Here is a 24,705-nt window from a genome sequence, read left to right on the forward strand (position 1 = left end):
CAGATGGGAGAGTTGTAAGTGGAGTTACACTCTCTGATGATGTTTTTCTCCTTCAGCTGATCGAGGATCTCCTGGATCGACTCATAAGCAGCGAGGGGAATCTTGTACTGACGTACAAAAGTAGGAGGGGCATTCGGGTTCGTCGGAATGCGAACCGTGTGCAGGTTTGTGAGTCCACAGTCCAGGGAGTCCCTGGATAAGATGGACTGAAACTCATAGAACAGGCTTCTAAGCGCTGCTCTCTGCTCCTCTGACTCCAGCGCATCCGCTTTGTCAAGCTGCTGGCTGACTTCGGCCTCGAAGCCGTCATAAGGTTCAGAGGAGGAGGGTCTCTGGTGTTCCGGGCTTTCAACCGGTGACTCAGAGGGTTGAGTATTTATTGCAAAAACCGTTAGACACTGACCGCTGTCAGTATCTAAGGTTGCACTGCAAATGGGTTCCTTAGGAAGGGCTTCATGCAGCTTGATGGTAATCATTTGTGAAGGGAAAGTACTGAATGTGTCTGCACCAACCTGTCTGTCGTTCAAGAACAACGGAAGTTGTCCGATCACGGGGACTGAAAGTTCAAAGTCATGGAATGAGCTATCTATCAGCATGCCCAAGGGCTTTCCTGCCGGCATGTGGATAGGACTCTGGGTCGGATTTTCGACCAACAAGTACGCAGAACGATTGTTCAGCTCCAAGAGTGGCGTGCCACAGACGGCTAAGTTGAGCTCCAAGAAGTGTGGTGATGGCTGGAAGAAGGCCTGGGTGCCTGGCAGCTTCTGATGCTTCATCAGGGTCAGACGAACAGGCACTCCTTTGACCTGTGGGGGCAGAACCGTGCTGGCCTCAACCACTGCACGGCAGGCCTGTGGAATGGTCTGACCGGACAGCAAGTGTTCAGGGCCTTCTGAGCGAGGCTCAGAGGAAGGTGTGGCCCGGGCCCAAAGGACTTGATTGCAAGTGTCCAGCTGGGCACCTAGTCGAACCAGCAGATCTGCTCCAATGAGTGCAGGTGGATCAAGCTGTGGTATGATGCTGAATGTATGTGTGTTCTGTCTTGCTCCAAGTTGGATAGTCAGAGAGCAGACCTCTGGCGCTTTCAGGAGCCTCTGCGGCCAAGTAGGTGACAAGAGCCGATGGCTACGTGTCACACTGACCAGAAGGGGGTCCTTCTGACGCAGGTGTTCAAACGTCTGCTGGCTGATGGCTGACTTTTCAGACCAAAGAGCAAGGCGAGCATCTGAGATGTGGGTGCAGTTGATGGTAGGACCACCAACTATGTGTGGTGCATATGGCTGCAGGCTGACGTTCTTCAGCGAGCAGAGAAAAGATGAATGTGTGCGGAACGGAGTTCCAGGAGCGGTTTCATGCCTTTGCAGGCGGTCATCGTCTGTGGGAGCCGTAGGGAGGGGCATGACCTTGGAACAAGGGTTTTGCGGCTCACTTATGCTGACTTCAAGAATGGAGGATGGTCGGCTGCTATCTGGGTTCCAGGGCTTAGGTGTGTCCACCTGGGCCCACAGTTGACCCTTCTGGCAGTCGATGAGGGGAGCTAGACGTTCAAGCAGGTCCTGACCAATGAGAAGTGGTTCAGTGTCTAGCTGGCAGACATAAAACGGGTGAACCAGAGTCATGTCTTGGAAGGTGATGTCCAGCCACGCCCGGTGAGTGATACACTCCCGGGTCTGGGTGTAGCTGGTGATTTTCAGGTCACAAGGTTCAACCTGGACTGGTTTCCCGAGCGACCGCATGGTGTCAGACACGCGATGGAACAATGTGGAGCACATCAGGGTGATTTCTGAGCCGGTATCCAGCAGAGCATCAACCTGTATGCACCCACCTACGTTGGTGCTACAGTACAAACGGCGAGCATGATCATGGTTTGTTAAGTCACCAAGGAACTTCAGAAATTTAGCATCAGGTTTCTCTCAGGGGGTAGATTTCAGGAGACTCCTGTGATCTACCAGTAGTGTTCCCCCAGCTGATCAGGTAGGTCCTGGCCACGCTGGGAGGTTGAGCCACGCCTAGTCATGCGGACGTTGGCTCTGGGTCTGGCTTCTTAGAAGCAGACTTTGGTGCAGGGGTCTCATCTGCAGATCTCAGCTGTTCCTTCTGTTTAGCTAGGAACTGCTGAAACATCTCCTGGAGGTCGGCTTTGGTCAAGTACTCACCTGCGGACTTGTGTTCGGGACCTACCTGTGGGCGGCGCTCCTTAAACCTTCCACTGTTCCGACCTGCCTGCCGTTGGTTTTGGTTGGGCCACTTCCTGTCTGATTGTCCAGACCTAGGCGGCCAATCAGCACCCCCCTTCCCCTGTTGAGGAGATTGGGACTGCTTTCGTGGTTTAGCAGGTCTAGATTTAGCAGATTTTGGCTTAGTGGGTGGAGCTTCTGTGCCTTCGAGCTCCAAACGCGGCTCGGTGTCGGGAGCTAGGTGCATGACGCGGTGATGTGCGTCAGGCTTTTGGGGCTTTCCGCCAGCTTCCCAAGCCTGTTGAGCGTATCTCCTAATCTCCTGAGTTGTCAGTTTTTTCATCCGACAATACATTGAGACTTCGGAGCGAACACACTCGTGCAGGTTGTGAATGAACAGGGATCTGAAGGCAGGGTCTTCCTCGAGCCCAGGGCCGTTTCGACCTTGGAAATAAGCACTTTTGAGTCGGCGATAATTCTCTCTGGGGGGTTCGTTCCTCCCGTGTTTGATGGAGAAGGCCCCCATTGTAGCTGACGCAGAGTCTGCATACGTGGCGTATTCATCCCTCAACGCTCGGCAGAGCGAGGAGTACCGATCTCGAATGTCAGGTGGTAGAGTTTCCATGAAACCGTGCACCGTTCTAGATGTGGTTTTCCAAATTAGCTTGAGCTTTTCCCTTGAAGAAGGTGCTGGAAGATCAAGCAGACAACGTTCTATCTCCCTGAGATAATCGTCAACGTTGGATTCATTGGTGTTAGGATCAAAGCGTTCTATGTCTTTAGCTAGCGATTCAATTTGACGTACACGGAGCCCTGACTCACGGTACGGCGCGTCATCCTCTGACTCTGACCCACGGTCTGTCTCAGAGAGCGCTGGATATCGCTGGTGTGCTCTGGGCTCCCAATGTTGACTCCTGGGGCCCAAATCGGGGTCCGGCATGCTGTGACGGGCTGCTGGCACGTCACGGGGGTGTCCTGGGAGGTCCTCCTCCCGGGGCACGTCGGCGTAGTGCAGCCTGCGTCTTTCAACTGGGGCTTCTGCGTAATACACTTTGTCCGGATACGGACTGGCGTATGATGCTTTGTCCTGCAGCTGGTTACCGGCATGCCGAATACCGGAGTAGCTAGGATGGGTGGATGGTTGAGGTGCAGGTTGGGGTGCATAACCCCAATCGGCACCTTGCACCCTTCGTGGACTGGGGGAGCGGTCTAAATAGAGGTGCCGCTCAGCTGGTCGACTTCTCACAGATTGAGAACACCGTGAAGATGAGGGTGGTGGTCCAACCTGGGGTTCGAGGGCGAATTGCCCTCGGCCCCTAGATGGTCCTGAATGCCCTATAGTGTGTGTAGGGAAAAGGGCCGAAGGTTGGGACAGATAAGCTTCGTCTCTCCCCTGCGGCATGCGTCCGTCCAGAGAGTCAAGGTGTTTCCCCCCTTCCCACTGTCTGTTGTCATCAGCAGAAGGGGGCGGGGTCTTCTCCCCATCTTCCCCAGAATCGGTGCGGGTGTCGTCGTCCTCCTCATCCTTCAGACTTCCATTTCGCTGTTTTTCAGCTAGCATACTCTGGAGGTTCAAGATCTCTCGATCATGTTGGAGTCCTTTCTGATAGAGGATCAGGGCTAACTTAGCCAAGTGAACCTGGATTGGTTTAGTACCATCCGGGTTTTCTATTTGATCAAGTACAGCGTCAAGCTGTTCTTCAGTGACATCCCTAGAAGGGTAGTCGGGTTCTCGAGCAACCGCGACCAGTTTGGACAAAAATTGTCCAGAAAGTAGGCCAGGTTCATAGTCGTGGGCCGCAGCGCCACCTGGTTGCTGGGAGTTGGTCAGTTCACTACTCTGTCCCTCCATTTTAACAACCGAACCAAAATAGCCTAGTAGAGCTTCTGCAGATAGCTCAAACTGCACCTTTTGGGCAGCAACTGCTAGCTTTGTAGCAGAAAAACACTAAATTAACCTTTGTGCGCACAGGTTTTAGCGTTTTAAGATTGCACGGAATGCCGTGACTGACGCTTAAAATACTATTCCTTTCAGTATTTTAGCAAAAGCTGGTGCGTTGCCATAGCAACGTCTTACAACACTTGCAGTGTTAAATATGCTAGTTATTCCTTCAGAATATTAGCAAACAGGGTGTTATCAGTCTTTGAGTGAAGGTTTCAGTTAGTTATAATAGCCACTGTGAGTTAAAGTCGCTAAATTAGCAGTTAATTTTAGCCTAAAAGGGTTAGTCAGAATTACTTACACGCTGCACCTTTAATGAGGAACTGAATTTTAACCTAAAAGGTTAGCCAGAATTAATTACACGTTGCACCTTTAAGGAAAAACTGAATTTTAACCTAAAAGGTTAGCCAGAATTAATTACACGTTGCACCTTTAAGGAAAAGCTGAATTTTAACCTAAAAGGTTAACCAGAATTAATTTACACGTTGCACCTTTAAAGAAGCACTGAGTTACTGGTGAGAGTTCGATGCAGCTTCCTGCTCAGCGAAATCAGCACCACTCTGTTGCTGGTTCAAGGCTGAACAACGGATTATTTTTAATTCAAGCTCTTTGGATTTATTTGTTTGTTTGTGCCGGATAGAAATCTCTGTGTATCCAAGCCTCACACGGGGCACCAATAAAATGTTGGGGTTATTAGGAGCGAACAATTCGTAAGCTTTAACTTACTTTTGGATTCTTCAATAAATTCTGTAAATATGGAACTATTTACTGATTTATTAATTAATTAAGATATTCTTAGATATCTTTGGGGCACCACCCTTTAATTAGAAAGGGAAATGAATCCAAAACTCTTATCAGTCTTTCTTGAAGTTCGTAGAATCCTTGGAGCAGAGACTTCTCTTCGACACAACAAAGCTACTGGACACAAAAATCTGAATTTTATAACATTTAATTAACAATTTGTCAAATGAATAAACAGTGGAATAGATGAATAATAACCGTGTGATATGATTGAAGATGGATGTGTTTGCATGTGATGGAGGATGTATGAATGAGGTCCTTTGTTCTCACAATGGAGTAGTGTGTGTGTGTGTGTGTGTGTGTGTGTGTGTGTGTGTGTGTGTGTGTGCGTGTGTATGGATTCAAAATGGAGTCTTGAATACAAGATGGCTGACCCCTTTGTCTGGCTAAAGTGTGGGTGGAAACTTGCACTTTAACTTCCAAAGCACTTAGAATCAGTAGTAACTTAACCTTAAATCACTCAAAACATTTCAAAAGATCATGAAACAACACAAAAGATTAATCACAAATTAATATCTTTTAGTTTCAGCCTGGCCATGACAGAAACCATTTTAAGATACCAAACAATGATCAATAAGCAGTTTATTCTTTCAAAATGACCCGACGGACGTGTTTGGGACGAAAGAGGAAAACACGAAGCTACTTTTTAAGCAATAGCGCGGTTTTATTGCTTATTCTGGACTATAGAGTTAACGGAAGAAGAAGGAGAGAGAGAAAGAGATGAGTTGCTGATCACCAGAAGAGCGAGGCGTCCCTCCCTCTTTGATTTGACGGTTCTCCGTGTTTCTCCGCAGCTTTCGGCGTCGTCCGTCGGTTTGATGCTTTCTCCGTTGTTTGGCGTTCACGAGTGTTTCTCCACGGGCTGGACAGAGACAGCAAAGTTTCTTTCTGTGCTGAGTTATAACTTACAGCATGCTTGATGGAGTTGTTGCTTTCCTCCGCAGTTCTGTGTCCTCAAACATCAGCTGGAGGGGAGCAGAAACGAGCAGATCTGATGGGCTTGCAGTTTAGTTTCCAGCAGTTCTGTGGGCTCAACTTGGGCACTTAAGAGCTTCCGCGTGCTCAATTTGTCGGAGCGTTGACAAGCGTGTCCTTACCGCCAGGTATCCTGGGCAAAAGAACGAGGATTCTTTGTCTCTGCTGAAGATTTATGGTCTTAGTTCGCGGGAAAAGCTCCACGGCTTCCCGCACATGCGCAGACCGTGTTTCTGGTACTAGGCGGTGACGTCATCACAATGCTTCCGTGTGCAAAGCATCATGGGAAATGAAGTTTCTTGGCGCTGATGTGATTATTTGCTTTTCAGAGCAATTTAAGCACAGTCATTTTGGAGAAAATCACTGCATAGTAATTTCCTCATGAGGTCAGACCCTCAACATAACGAGCACAGCACAACGCTTGCCGCACGCGAAGACAACATGCAGGAGACAACGCTACCACCTGTCGTGAGAACAACGGATTCGAGTGACAACGATCGCGACTATGACGAGCACATTACAACACCCTCTGTGCACTAGGACAAGGTGCAGGAGACAACGCTACCACCTGTCGTGAGAAACAAGAGTTTGGTTAACAATGATCATCGTCGTGTCCCATTGTAAACGGGCGCGCCATTGCACACATCGTACATGTTTGTTAACCCACCTGTATGCGACAGACTTTGTGTGTTGCATGACATCGAGATGTATTGACGTCTGTGTCAATACAGGACTCTCTATAAGCCGGGAGCTGGACGCTAACGGCCCGTGCATGCGCCACACAAAAGGTATCGTACATGTGTTAACCCACCTGGTTGCGACAGACTTTGTGTGTTGCATGACATCGAGATGTATTGACGTCTGTGTCAATACAGGACTCTCTAAGCTGGGAGCTGGACGCTAACGACCCGTGCATGCGCCACACAAAAGGTAACTCGACTAACTACAAAACGAATATTGTGATGTAGAAGGTTGGTTCGACTGTTTGAATCAGCTGCAGCTGCGGTTTACTCACGAAGTGAATCGCACGCTTGTTAGAAGTACATTCGGAGCACTTAAAAAATACATCGCTCTCATCGAGTTCCGTCTCAGCGTTCACCGGCTGATGGGCAAGAGCGTGACATGGGATCGCCAGGAACTTACTTAAGGACTATCATCTCATTTGGCATTTACTCACGGACCCAAGAAACCAGTTCCGAAAAATGGTCGAGAATTATAACTTGTCTAATAGCAACTGGAAGATATGTTGCGTCATAAGCCTCTGATGGTTCACAAGGTGCACGGTCCACTCGAAATCCTAATGCTGTATTTGTAGTACATACACTAAGTCTTCTCTGTTGATGTCAGACTAGAGTTTTATTAGAGTTTTACTTTGCAACAATGGGATTCGAGCAATTGATGTGTATATTTTTAATAGTGCACAATGCTACTATTCCTAGGCTGAATGTATGACATGGCTCTTATGTATCATTATGTATCGTTTCCATTAAGTACTAATTTAAATAAAGTCCCTCTGTCCTCAGTAGTAGGTTGTGGGTTTAATACACATTATTATGATCAACCTGTTGAATAGTATAATAACAATATTCCTGTAAAAGTCATTTAGTAATGAACAACCTCAGTTCTGTGAAAGAACATCATGTCTCTGATGTGTACACTGCAGGCCTGACCGGGGTTTGCACGCAAGGGCCTGTGTGTGTGTGTGTGTGTGTGTGTGTGTGTGTGTGTGTGTGTGTGTGTGTGTGTGTGTGTGTGTGTGTTTGTGTGTGTGTGTGTGTGTGTGTGTGTGTGTTTGTGTTTGTGTGTGTGTGTGTGTGTGTGTGAAACAAATAAAGATAAATATAGCTAGTGCGGCCACGAGCGGTCGTGCAGGGTAGAGGCTGCGCGAAAACGCCTCTAAAACAAGCGCGTGCCCGCTCTACTTGTTCGACGAACTCAGCAGGTTCTCCAACAATAGGGTCGGCGTGATCGTGTCCTTTCCACATGTCAACACTGGGTCTTACAGAGGGCCTCCAGGAGAGAGGCCCAAGCAAGACGCGCCCCGAGGAGCATCTTGCCACATGTCACCTCTGGGTCTGACTGAGCGCCTCCAGGAGAGAGGCCCAAGCAAGACGCGCCCCGAGGAGCGTCTTGTCACATGTCAACACTGGGTCTGACTGAGCGCCTCCAGGAGAGAAGCCCCAGCAAGACGTGCCCCGAGGAGCGTCTTGCCACATGTCAGCACTCGGTCTGGTTGAGCGCCTCCAGGAGAGAGGCCCAAGCAAGATGTGCCCCGAGGAGCGTCTTGCCACATGTCAACAATGGGTCTGACTGAGGGCCTCCAGGAGAGAAGCCCAAGCAAGATGCGCCCCGAGGAGCGTCTTGCCACATGTCAGCACTCGGTCTGACTGAGTGCCTCCAGGAGAGAGGCCCAAGCAAGATGCGCCCAGAGGAGCGTCTTGCCACATGTCAACAATAGGTCTGACTGAGGGCCTCCAGGAGAGAATCCCAAGCAAGAGGCGCCCAGCGGAGCGTCTTGCCACATATCAGCACTCGGTCTGACTGAGCGCCTCCAGGAGAGAGGCCCAAGCAAGACGCGCCCCGAGGAGCGTCTTGCCACATGTCAACGAAGGGTCTGACTGAGGGCCTCCAGGAGAGAAGCCCAAGCAAGACGCGCCCCGAGGAGCGTCTTGCCACATGTCAACACTGGGTCTGACTGAGCGCCTCCAGGAGAGAGGCCCAAGCAAGAAACGCCCAAAGAGCCTCTTGACACATGTCAACACTGGGTCTGACTGATCGCGTCCCCAGGAGAGAGGCCCAAGCAAGACGCGCCCCGAGGAGTTTCTTGCCACATGTCAGCACTAGGTCTGACTGAGCGCCTCCAGGAGAGAGGCCCAAGCAAGACGCGCCCCGAGGAGCGTCTTGCCACATGTCAACGAAGGGTCTGACTGAGGGCCTCCAGGAGAGAAGCCCAAGCAAGACGCGCCCCGAGGAGCTTCTTGCCACATGTCAACACTGGGTCTGACTGAGCGCCTCCAGGAGAGAGGCCCAAACAAGAAACGCCCAAAGAGCCTCTTGACACATGTCAACACTGGGTCTGACTGATCGCCTCCCCAGGAGAGAGGCCCAAGCAAGACGCGCCCTGAGGAGCGTCTTGCCACATGTCACCTCTGGGTCTGACTGAGCACCTCCAGGAGAGAGGCCCAAGCAAGACGCGCCCCGAGGAGCGTCTTGTCACATGTCAACACTGGGTCTGACTGAGCGCCTCCAAGAGAGAGGCCCAAGCAAGAAACGCCCGAGGAGCGTCTTGACACATGTCAACACTGGGTCTGACTGATCGCCTCCCCAGGAGAGAGGCCCAAGCAAGACGCGCCCTGAGGAGCGTCTTGCCACATGTCAACACTGGGTCTGACTGAGTGCCTCCATGAGAGAAGCCCCAGCAAGACGCGCCCCGAGGAGCGTCTTGCCACATGTCAGCACTCGGTCTGACTGAGCGCCTCCAGGAGAGAGGCCCAAGCAAGAAGCGCCCCAAGGAGCGTCTTGCCACATGTCAACACTGGGTCTGACTGAGCGCCTCCAGGAGAGAGGCCCAATCAAGACACTCCTGGAGGAGCGTTTTGCCACATGTCAACAATGGGTCTGACTGAGGGCCTCCAGGAGAGAAGCCCAAGCAAGACGCGCCCCGAGGAGCGTCTTGCCACATGTCAGCACTCGGTCTTACTGAGTGCCTCCAGGAGAGAGGCCCAAATGAGACGCGCCCCGAGGAGCGTCTTGCCACATGTCAACAATGGATCTGACTGACGGCCTCCAGGAGAGAAGCCCAAGCAAGACGCGCCCCGAGGAGCTTCTTGCCACATGTCAGCACTCGGTCTGACTGAGCGCCTCCAGGAGAGAGGCCCAAGCAAGACGTGCCCCGCGGAGCGTCTTGCCACATGTCAACACTGGGTAAGACTGAGCGCCTCCAGGAGAGAGGCCCAAGCAAGACGCGCCCCGAGGGGCGTCTTGCCACATGTGAACACTGGGTCTGACTGAGCGCCTCCAGGAGAGAGTCCCAAGCAAGACGCGCCCGGAGGAGCGTCTTGCCACATGTCAGCACTCGGTCTGACTGAGCGCCTCCAGGAGAGAGGCCCAAGCAAGACCCGCCCCGAGGAGCATCTTGACACATGTCTCCTCTGGGTCTGACTGAGTGCCTCCAGGAGAGAGGCCCAAGCAAGACGTGCCCCGAGGAGCGTCTTGCCACATGTCAACACTGGGTCTGACTGAGTGCCTCCATGAGAGAAGCCCCAGCAAGACGCGCCCCGAGGAGCATCTTGCCACATGTCAACACTGGGTCTGACTGAGAACCTCCAGGAGAGAGGCCCAAGCAAGACGCGCCCCGAGGAGCGTCGTGCCACCTGTCAACACTGGGTCTGACTGAGCGCCTCCAGGAGAGAGGCCCAAGCAAGACGCGCCCCGAGGAGCGTCTTGTCACATGTCACTACTCGGTCTGACTGAGCGCCTCCAGGAGAGAGGCCCAGGCAAGACGTGCCCCGAGGAGCGTCTTGCCACATGTCAACAATGGGTCTGACTGAGGGCCTCCAGGAGAGAAGCCCAAGCACGAAGCGCCCCGAGGAGCGTCTTGCCACATGTCAACACTGGGTCTGACTGAGCGCCTCCAGGAGAGAGGCCCAAGCAAGACAAGCCCCGAGGAGCGTCTTGAAACATGTCAACACTGGGTCTGACTGAGGGCCTCCATGACAGAAGCCCAAGCAAGACGCGCCCCGAGGAGAGTCTTGCCACATGTCAACACTCGGCCTGACAGAGGGCATCCAGGAGAGAGGCCCAAGCAATACGCGCCCCGAGGAGCGTCTTGCCACATGTGAACAATGGGTCTGACTGACGGCCTCCAGGAGAGAAGACAAAGCAAGACGCGCCCCGAGGAGCTTCTTTCCACATGTCAACAATGGGTCTTACTGAGGGCCTCCATGAGAGAAGCCCAAGCAAGACGCGCCCCGAGGAGTGTCTTGCCACATGTCAACACTGTGTCTGACTGAGCGCCTCCAGGAGAGAGGCCCAAGCAAGATGCGCCCCGAGGAGCGTCTTGCCACGTGTCAACACTGGGTCTGACTTAGCGCCTCCAGGAGAGAGGCCCAAGCAAGATGCGCCCCGAGGAGCGTCTTGCCACGTGTCACCACTGGGTCTGACTGAGCTCCTCCAGGAGAGAGGCCCAAGCAAGACGCGCCCCGAGGAGCGTCTTGCCAAATGTCACTACTCGGTCTGACTGAGCGCCTCCAGGAGGGAGGTCCAAGCAAGACGCGCCCCGAGGAGCGTCTTGCCACATGTCACTACTCGGTCTGACTGAGCTCCTCCAGGAGAGAGGCCCAAGCAAGACGTGCCCCGAGGAGCGTCTTGCCACATGTCAACAATGGGTCTGACTGAGGGCCTCCAGGAGAGAAGCCCAAGCAAGACGCGCCCAGAGGAGCGTCTTGCCACATGTCAACACTGGGTCTGACTGAGCGCCTCCAGGAGAGAGGCCCAAGCAAGACACGCCCCGAAGAGCGTCTTGACACATGTCAACACTGGGTCGGACTGAGGGCCTCCATGAGAGAAGCCCAAGCAAGATGCGCCCCGAGGAGAGTCTTGCCACATGTCATCACTCGGTCTGACAGAGGGCATTCAGAAGAGAGGCCCAAGCAATACGCGCCCCGAGGAGCGTCTTGCCACATGTCACCACTGGGTCTGAATGAGCGCCTCCAGGAGAGAGGGCCCAGCAAGACGCGCCCCGAGGAGCGTCTTGCCTTATGTCAGCACTCGGTCTGACTCAGCGCCTCCAGGAGAGAGGCCCAAGCAAGACGCGCCCCGAGGAGCGTCTTGCCACATGTCAACAATGGGTCTGACTGAGGGCCTCCATGAGAGAGGCCCAAGCAAGATGCGCCAGGAGGAGCGTCTTGCCACATGTAAACACTGGGTCTGACAGAGGGCCTCCAGGAGAGAGGCCCAAGCAAGACGCGCTCCGAGGAGCGTCTTGCCACATGTCACCTCTGGTTCTGACTGAGCGCCTCCAGGAGAGAGGCCCAAGCAAGATGCGCCCCGAGGAGCGTCTTGTCACATGTCAACATTGGGTCTGCCTGAGCGCCTCCAGGAGAGAAGCCCAAGCAAGACGCGCCCCGAGGAGCGTCTTGCCACATGTCAACAATGGGTCTGACTGAGGGCCTCCAGGAGAGAAGCCCAAGCAAGACGCGCCCCGAGGAGCTTCTTGACACATGTCAACACTGGGTCTGACAGAGGGCCTCCAGGAGAGAGGCCCAAGCAAGACGCGCCCCGAGGAGTGTCTTGCCACATGTCACCACTGGATCTGACTGAGCGCCTCCAGGAGAGAGACCCAACCAAGACGCGCCCTGAGGAGCGTCTTGCCACATGCCAACACTGGGTCTGACAGAGGGCCTCCAGGAGAGAGGCCCAAGCAAGACGCGCCCCGAGGAGTGTCTTTCCACGTGTCACCACTAGGTCTGACTGAGCGCCTCCAGGAGAGAGGCCCAAGCAAGACGTGCCCCGCGGAGCGTCTTGCCACATGTCAACACTGGGTCTGACTGAGCGCCTCCAGGAGAGAGGCCCAAGCAAGACGCGCCCCGAGGAGCGTCTTGCCACATGTGAACACTGGTTCTGACTGAGCGCCTCAAGGAGAGAGGCCCAAGCAAGACGCGCCCGGAGGAGCGTCTTGCCACATGTCAGCACTCGGTCTGACTGAGCGCCTCCAGGAGAGAGGCCCAAGCAAGACGCGCCCCGAGGAGCATCTTGACACATGTCTCCTCTGGGTCTGACTGAGTGCCTCCAGGAGAGAGGCCCAAGCAAGACGTGCCCCGAGGAGCGTCTTGCCACATGTCAACACTGGGTCTGACTGAGTGCCTCCATGAGAGAAGCCGCAGCAAGACGCGCCCCGAGGAGCATCTTGCCACATGTCAACACTGGGTATGACTGAGAACCTCCAGGAGAGAGGCCCAAGCAAGACGCGCCCCGAGAAATGTCTTGCCACCTGTCAACACTGGGTGTGACTGAGCGCCTCTAGGAGAGAGGCCCAAGCAAGACGCGCCCCGAGGAGCGTCTTGTCACATGTCACTACTCGGTCTGACTGAGCGCCTCCAGGAGAGAGGCCCAAGCAAGACGTGCCCCGAGGAGCGTCTTGCCACATGTCAACAATGGGTCTGACTGAGGGCCTCCAGGAGAGAAGCCCAAGCAAGACGCGCCCCGAGGAGCATCTTGCCACATGTCAACAATGGGTCTGACTGAGGGCCTCCAGGAGAGAGGCCCGAGCAAGATGCGCCCGGAGGAGCGTCTTGCCACATGTCACCTCTGGTTCTGACTGAGCGCCTCCAGGAGAGAGGCCCAAGCAAGACGCGCCCCGAGGAGCGTCTTGTCACATGTCAACACTGGGTCTTTCTGAGCTCCTCCAGGAGAGAAGCCCAAGCAAGACGCGCCCCGAGGAGCGTCTTGCCACATGTCAGCACTCGGTCTGACTGAGCACCTCCAGGAGAGAGGCCCAAGCAAGACGCGCCCCGAGGAGCGTCAGGCCACATGTCAACAATGGGTCTGACTGAGGGCCTACAGGAGAGAAGCCCAAGCATCACGCGGCCCGAGGAGCGTCTTGCCACATGTCAGCACTCGGTCTGACTGAGAGCCTCCAGGAGAGAAGCCCAAGCAAGACGCGCCCCGAGGAGCGTCTTGACACATGTCAACACTGGGTCTGACAGAGGGCCTCCAGGAGAGAGGCCCAAGCAAGACGTGCCCCGAGGAGTGTCTTGCCACATGTCACCACTTGGTCTGACTGAGCGCCTCCAGGAGGGAGGCCCAAGCAACACGCGCCCCGAGGAGCGTCAGGCCACATGTCACTACTCAGTCTGACTGAGCGCCTCCAGGAGAGAGGCCCAAGCAAGACGCGCCCCGAGGAGTGTCTTGCCACATGTCAACAATGGGTCTTACTGAGGGCCTCCAGGAGAGAAGCCCAAGCAAGACGCGCCCCGAGGAGCTTCTTGCCACATGTCAGCACTCGGTCTGACTGAAAGCCTCCAGGAGAGAGGCCAAATCAAGACGCGCCCCGAGGAGCGTCTTGACACATGTCAACACTGGGTCTGACAGAGGGCCTCCATGAGAGAGGCCCAAGCAAGACGCGCCCCGAGGAGTGTCTTGCCACATGTCAACACTCGGTCTGACAGAGGGCCTCCAGGAGAGAGGCCCAAGCAAGACGCGCCCCGAGGAGTGTCTTGCCACATGTCACCACTCGGTCTGACTGAGCGCCTCCAGGAGAGAGGCCCAAGAAACACGCGCCCCGAGGAGCGTCAGGCCACATGTCACTACTCAGTCTGACTGAGCGCCTCCAGGAGAGAGGCCCAAGCAAGACGCGCCCCGAGGAGCGTCTTGCCACGTGTCAACACTGGGTCTGACTGAGGGACCCCAAGAGAGAGGCCCAAGCAAGACGCGCCCCGAGGAGTGTCTTGCCAAATGTCAACACTGGGTCTGACTGAGCGCCTCAGGGAGAGAGGTCCAAGCAAGACACGCCCCGAGGAGCGTCTTGACACATATCAACACTGGGTCTGACTGAGGGCCTCCATGAGAGAAGCCCAAGCAAGACGCGCCCCGAGGAGAGTCTTGCCACATGTCAACACTCGGTCTGACAGAGGGCATCCAGGAGAGAGGCCAAAGCAATACGCGCCCGAGGAGCGTCTTTCCACATGTCACCACTGGGTCTGACTGAGCGCCTCCAGGAGAGAGACCCAACCAAGACGCGCCCTGAGGAGCGTCTTGCCACATGCCAACACTGGGTCTGACAGAGGGCCTCCAGGAGAGAGGCCCAAGCAAGACGCGCCCCGAGGAGTGTCTTTCCACGTGTCACCACTAGGTCTGACTGAGCGCCTCCAGGAGAGAGGCCCAAGCAAGACGCGCCCCGAGGAGCGTCTTGCCACATGTAAGCACTCGGTCTGACTGAGCGCCTCCAGGAGAGAGGCCCAAGCAAGACGTGCCCCGCGGAGCGTCTTGCCACATGTCAACACTGGGTCTGACTGAGCGCCTCCAGGAGAGAGGCCCAAGCAAGACGCGCCCCGAGGAGCGTCTTGCCACATGTGAACACTGGTTCTGACTGAGCGCCTCAAGGAGAGAGGCCCAAGCAAGACGCGCCCGGAGGAGCGTCTTGCCACATGTCAGCACTCGGTCGGACTGAGCGCCTCCAGGAGATAGGCCCAAGCAAGACGCGCCCCGAGGAGCATCTTGACACATGTCTCCTCTGGGTCTGACTGAGTGCCTCCAGGAGAGAGGCCCAAGCAAGACGTGCCCCGAGGAGCGTCTTGCCACATGTCAACACTGGGTCTGACTGAGTGCCTCCATGAGAGAAGCCCCAGCAAGACGCGCCCCGAGAAGCATCTTGCCACATGTCAACACTGGGTCTGACTGAGAACCTCCAGGAGAGAGGCCCAAGCAAGACGCGCCCCGAGAAATGTCTTGCCACCTGTCAACACTGGGTCTGACTGAGCGCCTCCAGGAGAGAGGCCCAAGCAAGACGCGCCCCGAGGAGCGTCTTGTCACATGTCACTACTCGGTCTGACTGAGCGCCTCCAGGAGAGAGGCCCAAGCAAGACGTGCCCCGAGGAGCGTCTTGCCACATGTCAACAATGGGTCTGACTGAGGGCCTCCAGGAGAGAAGCCCAAGCAAGAAGCGCCCCGAGGAGCGTCTTGCCACATGTCAACACTGGGTCTGACTGAGCGCCTCCAGGAGAAAGGCCCAAGCAAGACACGCCCCGAGGAGCGTCCTCACACATGTCAACACTGGGTCTGACAGAGGGCATCCAGGAGAGAGGCCCAAGCAATACGCGCCCCGAGGAGCGTCTTGCCACATGTGAACAATGGGTCTGACTGAAGGCCTCCAGGAGAGAAGACAAAGCAAGACGCGCCCCGAGGAGCTTCTTTCCACATGTCAACAATGGGTCTTACTGAGGGCCTCCATGAGAGAAGCCCAAGCAAGACGCGCCCCGAGGAGTGTCTTGCCACATGTCAACACTGTGTCTGACTGAGCGCCTCCAGGAGAGAGGCCCAAGCAAGACGTGCCCCGCGGAGCGTCTTGCCACATGTCAACACTGGGTCTGACTGAGCGCCTCCAGGAGAGAGGCCCAAGCAAGACGCGCCCCGAGGAGCGTCTTGCCACATGTGAACACTGGGTCTGACTGAGCGCCTCCAGGAGAGAGGCCCAAGCAAGACGCGCCCGGAGGAGCGTCTTGCCACATGTCAGCACTCGGTCTGACTGAGCGCCTCCAGGAGAGAGGCCCAAGCAAGACGCGCCCTGAGGAGCATCTTGACACATGTCTCCTCTGGGTCTGAGTGAGTGCCTCCAGGAGAGAGGCCCAAGCAAGACGTGCCGCGAGGAGCGTCTTGCCACATGTCAACACTGGGTCTGACTGAGTGCCTCCATGAGAGAAGCCCCAGCAAGACGCGCCCCGAGGAGCATCTTGCCACATGTCAACACTGGGTCTGACTGAGAACCTCCAGGAGAGAGGCCCAAGCAAGACGCGCCCCGAGAAATGTCTTGCCACATGTCACTACTCTGTCTGACTGAGCGCCTCCAGGAGAGAGGCCCAAGCAATACGCGCCCCGAGGAGCATCTTGCCACATGTCAACACTGGGTCTGACTGAGCGCCTCCAGGAGAGAGGCCCAAGCAAGACGCGCCCCGAGGAGCGTCTTGTCACATGTCACTACTGGGTCTGACTGAGCGCCTCCAGGAGAGAGGCCCAAGCAAGACGTGCCCCGCGGAGCGTCTTGCCACATGCCAACACTGGGTCTGACAGAGGGCCTCCAGGAGAGAGGCCCAAGCAAGACGCGCCCCGAGGAGTGTCTTTCCACGTGTCACCACTAGGTCTGACTGAGCGCCTCCAGGAGAGAGGCCCAAGCAAGACGCGCCCCGAGGAGCGCCTTGCCACATGTAAGCACTCGGTCTGACTGAGCGCCTCCAGGAGAGAGGCCCAAGCAAGACGTGCCCCGCGGAGCGTCTTGCCACATGTCAACACTTGGTCTGACTGAGCGCCTCCAGGAGAGAGGCCCAAGCAAGACGCGCCCCGAGGAGCATCTTGCCACATGTGAACACTGGGTCTGACTGAGCGCCTCCAGGAGAGAGGCCCAAGCAAGACGCGCCCGGAGGAGCGTCTTGCCACATGTCAGCACTCGGTCTGACTGAGCGCCTCCAGGAGAGAGGCCCAAGCAAGACGCGCCCCGAGGAGCATCTTGACACATGTCTCCTCTGGGTCTGACTGAGTGCCTCCAGGAGAGAGTTCCAAGCAAGACGTGCCCCGAGGAGCGTCTTGCCACATGTCAACACTGGGTCTGACTGAGTGCCTCCATGAGAGAAGCCCCAGCAAGACGCGCCCCGAGGAGCATCTTGCCACATGTCAACACTGGGTCTGACTGAGAACCTCCAGGAGAGAGGCCCAAGCAAGACGCGCCCCGAGAAATGTCTTGCCACCTGTCAACACTGGGTCTGACTGAGCGCCTCCAGGAGAGAGGCCCAAGCAAGACGCGCCCCGAGGAGCGTCTTGTCACATGTCACTACTCGGTCTGACTGAGCGCCTCCAGGAGAGAGGCCCAAGCAAGACGTGCCCCGAGGAGCGTCTTGCCACATGTCAACAATGGGTCTGACTGAGGGCCTCCAGGAGAGAAGCCCAAGCAAGAAGCGCCCCGAGGAGCGTCTTGCCACATGTCAACACTGGGTCTGACTGAGCGCCTCCAGGAGAAAGGCCCAAGCAAGACACGCCCCGAGGAGCGTCCTCACACATGTCAACACTGGGTCTGACTGAGGGCCTCCATGAGAGAAGCCCAAGCAAGACGCGCCCCGAGGAGAGTCTTGCCACATGTCAACACTGGGTCTGACAGAGGGCATCCAGGAGAGAGGCCCAAGCAATACGCGCCCCGAGGAGCGTCTTGCGACATGTGAACAATGGGTCTGACTGAAGGCCTCCAGGAGAGAAGACAAAGCAAGACGCGCCCCGAGGAGCTTCTTTCCACATGTCAACAATGGGTCTTACTGAGGGCCTCCATGAGAGAAGCCCAAGCAAGACGCGCCCCGAGGAGTGTCTTGCCACATGTCAACACTGTGTCTGACTGAGCGCCTCCAGGAGAGAGGCCCAAGCAAGACGCGCCCGGAGGAGCGTCTTGCCACATGTCAGCACTCGGTCTGACTGAGCGCCTCCAGGAGATAGGCCCAAGCAAGACGCGCCCCGAGGAGCATCTTGACACATGTCTCCTCTGGGTCTGACTGAGTGCCTCCAGGAGAGAGGCCCAAGCAAGACGTGCCCCGAGGAGCGTCTTGCCACATGTCAACACTGGGTCTGACTGAGTGCCTCCATGAGAGAAGCCCCAGCAAGACGCGCCCCGAGAAGCATCTTGCCACATGTCAACACTGGGTCTGACTGAGAACCTCCAGGAGAGAGGCCCAAGCAAGACGCGCCCCGAGAAATGTCTTGCCACCTGTCAACACTGGGTCTGACTGAGCGCCTCCAGGAGAGAGGCCCAAGCAAGACGCGCCCCGAGGAGCGTCTTGTCACATGTCACTACTCGGTCTGACTGAGCGCCTCCAGGAGAGAGGCCCAAGCAAGACGTGCCCCGAGGAGCGTCTTGCCACATGTCAACAATGGGTCTGACTGAGGGCCTCCAGGAGAGAAGCCCACGCAAGAAGCGCCCCGAGGAGCGTCTTGCCACATGTCAACACTGGGTCTGACTGAGCGCCTCCAGGAGAAAGGCCCAAGCAAGACACACCCCGAGGAGCGTCCTCACACATGTCAACACTGGGTCTGACAGAGGGCATCCAGGAGAGAGGCCCAAGCAATACGCGCCCCGAGGAGCGTCTTGCCACATGTGAACAATGGGTCTGACTGAAGGCCTCCAGGAGAGAAGACAAAGCAAGACGCGCCCCGAGGAGCTTCTTTCCACATGTCAACAATGGGTCTTACTGAGGGACTCCATGAGAGAAGCCCAAGCAAGACGCGCCCCGAGGAGTGTCTTGCCACATGTCAACACTGTGTCTGACTGAGCGCCTCCAGGAGAGAGGCCCAAGCAAGACGTGCCCCGCGGAGCGTCTTGCCACATGTCAACACTGGGTCTGACTGAGCGCCTCCAGGAGAGAGGCCCAAGCAAGACGCGCCCCGAGGAGCGTCTTGCCACATGCCAACAATGGGTCTGACTGAGGAACTCCAGGAGAGAAGCCCAAGCAAGACGCGCCCCGAGGAGCGTCTTGACACATGTCAACACTGGGTCTGACAGAGGGCCTCCAGGAGAGAGGCCCAAGCAAGACGTGCCCCGAGGAATGTCTTGCCACATGTCACCACTTGGTCTGACTAAGCGCCTCCAGGAGGGAGGCCCGAGCAACATGCGTCCCGAGGAGCGTCAGGCCACATGTCACTACTCAGTCTGACTGAGCGCCTCCAGGAGAGAGGACCAAGCAAGACGCGCCCGGAGGAGCGTCTTGCCACATGTCAGCACTCGGTCTGACTGAGCGCCTCCAGGAGAGAGGCCCAAGCAAGACGCGCCCCGAGGAGCGTCTTGCCACATGCCAACAATGGGTCTGACTGAGGTACTCCAGGAGAGAAGCCCAAGCAAGACGCGCCCCGAGGAGCGTCTTGACACATGTCAACACTGGGTCTGACAGAGGGCCTCCAGGAGAGAGGCCCAAGCAAGACATGCCCCGAGGAATGTCTTGCCACATGTCACCACTTGGTCTGACTAAGCGCCTCCAGGAGGGAGGCCCGAGCAACATGCGCCCCGAGGAGCGTCAGGCCACATGTCACTACTCAGTCTGACTGAGCGCCTCCAGGAGAGAGGCCCAAGCAAGACGCGCCCGAGGAGCGTCTTGCCACGTGTCAACACTGGGTCTGACTGAGGGCCTCCAGGAGAAAGGCCCGAGCAAGACACGCCCCGAGGAGCGTCCTCACACATGTCAACACTGGGTCTGACTGAGGGCCTCCATGAGAGAAGCCCAAGCAAGACGCGCCCCGAGGAGAGTCTTGCCACATGTCAACACTGGGTCTGACAGAGGGCATCCAGGAGAGAGGCCCAAGCAATACGCGCCCCGAGGAGCGTCTTGCCACATGTGAACAATGGGTCTGACTGAAGGCCTCCAGGAGAGAAGACAAAGCAAGACGCGCCCCGAGGAGCTTCTTGCCACATGTCAACAATGGGTCTTACTGAGGGTCTCCATGAGAGAAGCCCAAGCAAGACGCGCCCCGAGGATTGTCTTGCCACATGTCAACACTGTGTCTGACTGAGCGCCTCCAGGAGAGAGGCCCCAGCAAGATGCGCCCCGAGGAGCGTCTTGCATTATGTCATCACTCGGTCTGACAGAGGGCATTCAGAAGAGAGGCCCAAGCAATACGCGCCCCGAGGAGCGTCTTGCCACATGTCACCACTGGGTCTGAATGAGCGCCTCCAGGAGAGAGGCCCCAGCAAGACGCGCCCCGAGGAGCGTCTTGCCTTATGTCATCACTCGGTCTGACAGAGGGCATTCAGAAGAGAGGCCCAAGCAATACGCGCCCCGAGGAGCGTCTTGCCACATGTCACCACTGGGTCTGAATGAGCGCCTCCAGGAGAGAGGCCCCAGCAAGACGCGCCCCGAGGAGCGTCTCGCCTTATGTCAGCACTCGGTCTGACTGAGCGCCTCCAGGAGAGAGGCCCAAGCAAGATGCGCCCGGAGGAGCGTCTTGCCACATGTCAACACTGGGTGACAGAGGGCCTCCAGGAGAGAGGCCCAAGCAAGATGCGCTCCGAGGAGCGTCTTGCCACATGTCACCTCTGGTTCTGACTGAGCGCCTCCAGGAGAGAGGCCCAAGCAAGACGCGCACCGAGGAGCGTCTTGTCACATGTCAACACTGGGTCTGTCTGAGCGCCTCCAGGAGAGAAGCCCAAGCAAGACGCCCCCCGAGGAGCGTCTTGCCACATGTCAACAATGGGTCTGACTGAGGGCCTCCAGGAGAGAAGCCCAAGCAAGACGCGCCCCGAGGAGCGTCTTGTCACATGTCAACACTGGGTCTGTCTGAGCGCCTCCAGGAGAGAAGCCCAAGCAAGACGCCCCCCGAGGAGCGTCTTGCCACATGTGAACAATGGGTCTGACTGAAGGCCTCCAGGAGAGAAGACAAAGCAAGACGCGCCCCGAGGAGCGTCTTGCCACATGCCAACAATGGGTCTGACTGAGGAACTCCAGGAGAGAAGCCCAAGCAAGACGCGCCCCGAGGAGCGTCTTGACACATGTCAACACTGGGTCTGACAGAGGGCCTCCAGGAGAGAGGCCCAAGCAAGACGTGCCCCGAGGAATGTCTTGCCACATGTCACCACTTGGTCTGACTAAGCGCCTCCAGGAGGGAGGCCCGAGCAACATGCGTCCCGAGGAGCGTCAGGCCACATGTCACTACTCAGTCTGACTGAGCGCCTCCAGGAGAGAGGACCAAGCAAGACGCGCCCGGAGGAGCGTCTTGCCACATGTCAGCACTCGGTCTGACTGAGCGCCTCCAGGAGAGAGGCCCAAGCAAGACGCGCCCCGAGGAGCATCTTGACACATGTCTCCTCTGGGTCTGAGTGAGTGCCTCCAGGAGAGAGGCCCAAGCAAGACGTGCCGCGAGGAGCGTCTTGCCACATGTCAACACTGGGTCTGACTGAGTGCCTCCATGAGAGAAGCCCCAGCAAGACGCGCCCCGAGGAGCATCTTGCCACATGTCAACACTGGGTCTGACTGAGAACCTCCAGGAGAGAGGCCCAAGCAAGACGCGCCCCGAGAAATGTCTTGCCACATGTCACTACTCGGTCTGACTGAGCGCCTCCAGGAGAGAGGCCCAAGCAATACGCGCCCCGAGGAGCATCTTGCCACATGTCAACACTGGGTCTGACTGAGCGCCTCCAGGAGAGAGGCCCAAGCAAGACGCGCCCCGAGGAGCGTCTTGTCACATGTCACTACTCGGTCTGACTGAGCGCCTCCAGGAGAGAGGCCCAAGCAAGACGTGCCCCGCGGAGCGTCTTGCCACATGCCAACACTGGGTCTGACAGAGGGCCTCCAGGAGAGAGGCCCAAGCAAGACGCGCCCCGAGGAGTGTCTTTCCACGTGTCACCACTAGGTCTGACTGAGCTCCTCCAGGAGAGAGGCCCAAGCAAGACGCGCCCCGAGGAGCGCCTTGCCACATGTAAGCACTCGGTCTGACTGAGCGCCTCCAGGAGAGAGGCCCAAGCAAGACGTGCCCCGCGGAGCGTCTTGCCACATGTCAACACTGGGTCTGACTGAGCGCCTCCAGGAGAGAGGCCCAAGCAAGACGCGCCCCGAGGAGCGTCTTGCCACATGTGAACACTGGGTCTGACTGAGCGCCTCCAGGAGAGAGGCCCAAGCAAGACGCGCCCGGAGGAGCGTCTTGCCACATGTCAGCACTCGGTCTGACTGAGCGCCTCCAGGAGAGAGGCCCAAGCAAGACGCGCCCCGAGGAGCATCTTGACACATGTCTCCTCTGGGTCTGACTGAGTGCCTCCAGGAGAGAGTTCCAAGCAAGACGTGCCCCGAGGAGCGTCTTGCCACATGTCAACACTGGGTCTGACTGAGTGCCTCCATGAGAGAAGCCCCAGCAAGACGCGCCCCGAGGAGCATCTTGCCACATGTCAACACTGGGTCTGACTGAGAACCTCCAGGAGAGAGGCCCAAGCAAGACGCGCCCCGAGAAATGTCTTGCCACCTGTCAACACTGGGTCTGACTGAGCGCCTCCAGGAGAGAGGCCCAAGCAAGACGCGCCCCGAGGAGCGTCTTGTCACATGTCACTACTCGGTCTGACTGAGCGCCTCCAGGAGAGAGGCCCAAGCAAGACGTGCCCCGAGGAGCGTCTTGCCACATGTCAACAATGGGTCTGACTGAGGGCCTCCAGGAGAGAAGCCCAAGCAAGAAGCGCCCCGAGGAGCGTCTTGCCACATGTCAACACTGGGTCTGACTGAGCGCCTCCAGGAGAAAGGCCCAAGCAAGACACGCCCCGAGGAGCGTCCTCACACATGTCAACACTGGGTCTGACTGAGGGCCTCCATGAGAGAAGCCCAAGCAAGACGCGCCCCGAGGAGAGTCTTGCCACATGTCAACACTGGGTCTGACAGAGGGCATCCAGGAGAGAGGCCCAAGCAATACGCGCCCCGAGGAGCGTCTTGCCACATGTGAACAATGGGTCTGACTGAAGGCCTCCAGGAGAGAAGACAAAGCAAGACGCGCCCCGAGGAGCTTCTTTCCACATGTCAACAATGGGTCTTACTGAGGGCCTCCATGAGAGAAGCCCAAGCAAGACGCGCCCCGAGGAGTGTCTTGCCACATGTCAACACTGTGTCTGACTGAGCGCCTCCAGGAGAGAGGCCCAAGCAAGACGCGCCCCGAGAAATGTCTTGCCACCTGTCAACACTGGGTCTGACTGAGCGCCTCCAGGAGAGAGGCCCAAGCAAGACGCGCCCCGAGGAGCGTCTTGTCACATGTCACTACTCGGTCTGACTGAGCGCCTCCAGGAGAGAGGCCCAAGCAAGACGTGCCCCGAGGAGCGTCTTGCCACATGTCAACAATGGGTCTGACTGAGGGCCTCCAGGAGAGAAGCCCACGCAAGAAGCGCCCCGAGGAGCGTCTTGCCACATGTCAACACTGGGTCTGACTGAGCGCCTCCAGGAGAAAGGCCCAAGCAAGACACGCCCCGAGGAGCGTCCTCACACATGTCAACACTGGGTCTGACAGAGGGCATCCAGGAGAGAGGCCCAAGCAATACGCGCCCCGAGGAGCGTCTTGCCACATGTGAACAATGGGTCTGACTGAAGGCCTCCAGGAGAGAAGACAAAGCAAGACGCGCCCCGAGGAGCTTCTTTCCACATGTCAACAATGGGTCTTACTGAGGGCCTCCATGAGAGAAGCCCAAGCAAGACGCGCCCCGAGGAGTGTCTTGCCACATGTCAACACTGTGTCTGACTGAGCGCCTCCAGGAGAGAGGCCCAAGCAAGACGTGCCCCGCGGAGCGTCTTGCCACATGTCAACACTGGGTCTGACTGAGCGCCTCCAGGAGAGAGGCCCAAGCAAGACGCGCCCCGAGGAGCGTCTTGCCACATGTGAACACTGGGTCTGACTGAGCGCCTCCAGGAGAGAGGCCCAAGCAAGACGCGCCCGGAGGAGCGTCTTGCCACATGTCAGCACTCGGTCTGACTGAGCGCCTCCAGGAGAGAGGCCTAAGCAAGACGCGCCCCGAGGAGCATCTTGACACATGTCTCCTCTGGGTCTGAGTGAGCACCTCCAGGAGAGAGGCCCAAGCAAGACGTGCCGCGAGGAGCGTCTTGCCACATGTCAACACTGGGTCTGACTGAGTGCCTCCATGAGAGAAGCCCCAGCAAGACGCGCCCCGAGGAGCATCTTGCCACATGTCAACACTGGGTCTGACTGAGAACCTCCAGGAGAGAGGCCCAAGCAAGACGCGCCCCGAGAAATGTCTTGCCACATGTCACTACTCGGTCTGACTGAGCGCCTCCAGGAGAGAGGCCCAAGCAATACGCGCCCCGAGGAGCATCTTGCCACATGTCAACACTGGGTCTGACTGAGCGCCTCCAGGAGAGAGGCCCAAGCAAGACGCGCCCCGAGGAGCGTCTTGTCACATGTCACTACTCGGTCTGACTGAGCGCCTCCAGGAGAGAGGCCCAAGCAAGACGTGCCCCGCGGAGCGTCTTGCCACATGCCAACACTGGGTCTGACAGAGGGCCTCCAGGAGAGAGGCCCAAGCAAGACGCGCCCCGAGGAGTGTCTTTCCACGTGTCACCACTAGGTCTGACTGAGCGCCTCCAGGAGAGAGGC

The 24,705-nt window shown here is 57.0% G+C and overlaps 1 protein-coding gene across 2 annotated transcripts in view; it reads right to left on the bottom strand.

Moving 5' to 3' along the window:
- Nucleotides 1-1,969: 1,969 nt before the first annotated feature.
- LOC139073232 (uncharacterized) overlaps nucleotides 1,970-24,705 on the bottom strand; it is an 831,732-nt gene continuing 808,996 nt past the window's right edge. The window contains exons 1-2 of one of the 2 annotated variants that reach the window (XM_070556195.1): nucleotides 4,575-5,224; nucleotides 1,970-4,514 (exon numbers count right to left, since the gene is read on the bottom strand). In XM_070556195.1, the coding sequence (XP_070412296.1) occupies nucleotides 2,014-4,029 (2,016 nt within the window). In that variant the 5' untranslated portion in view covers nucleotides 4,030-4,514; nucleotides 4,575-5,224 and the 3' untranslated portion in view covers nucleotides 1,970-2,013. Of the gene's footprint in view, nucleotides 5,225-24,705 lie in introns of those variants that run through there. The other variant, XM_070556196.1, reaches the window with a different exon arrangement.

Source organism: Nothobranchius furzeri, chromosome 11, assembly GCF_043380555.1.
Source record: "Nothobranchius furzeri strain GRZ-AD chromosome 11, NfurGRZ-RIMD1, whole genome shotgun sequence".
NCBI lineage: Eukaryota > Metazoa > Chordata > Actinopteri > Cyprinodontiformes > Nothobranchiidae > Nothobranchius > Nothobranchius furzeri.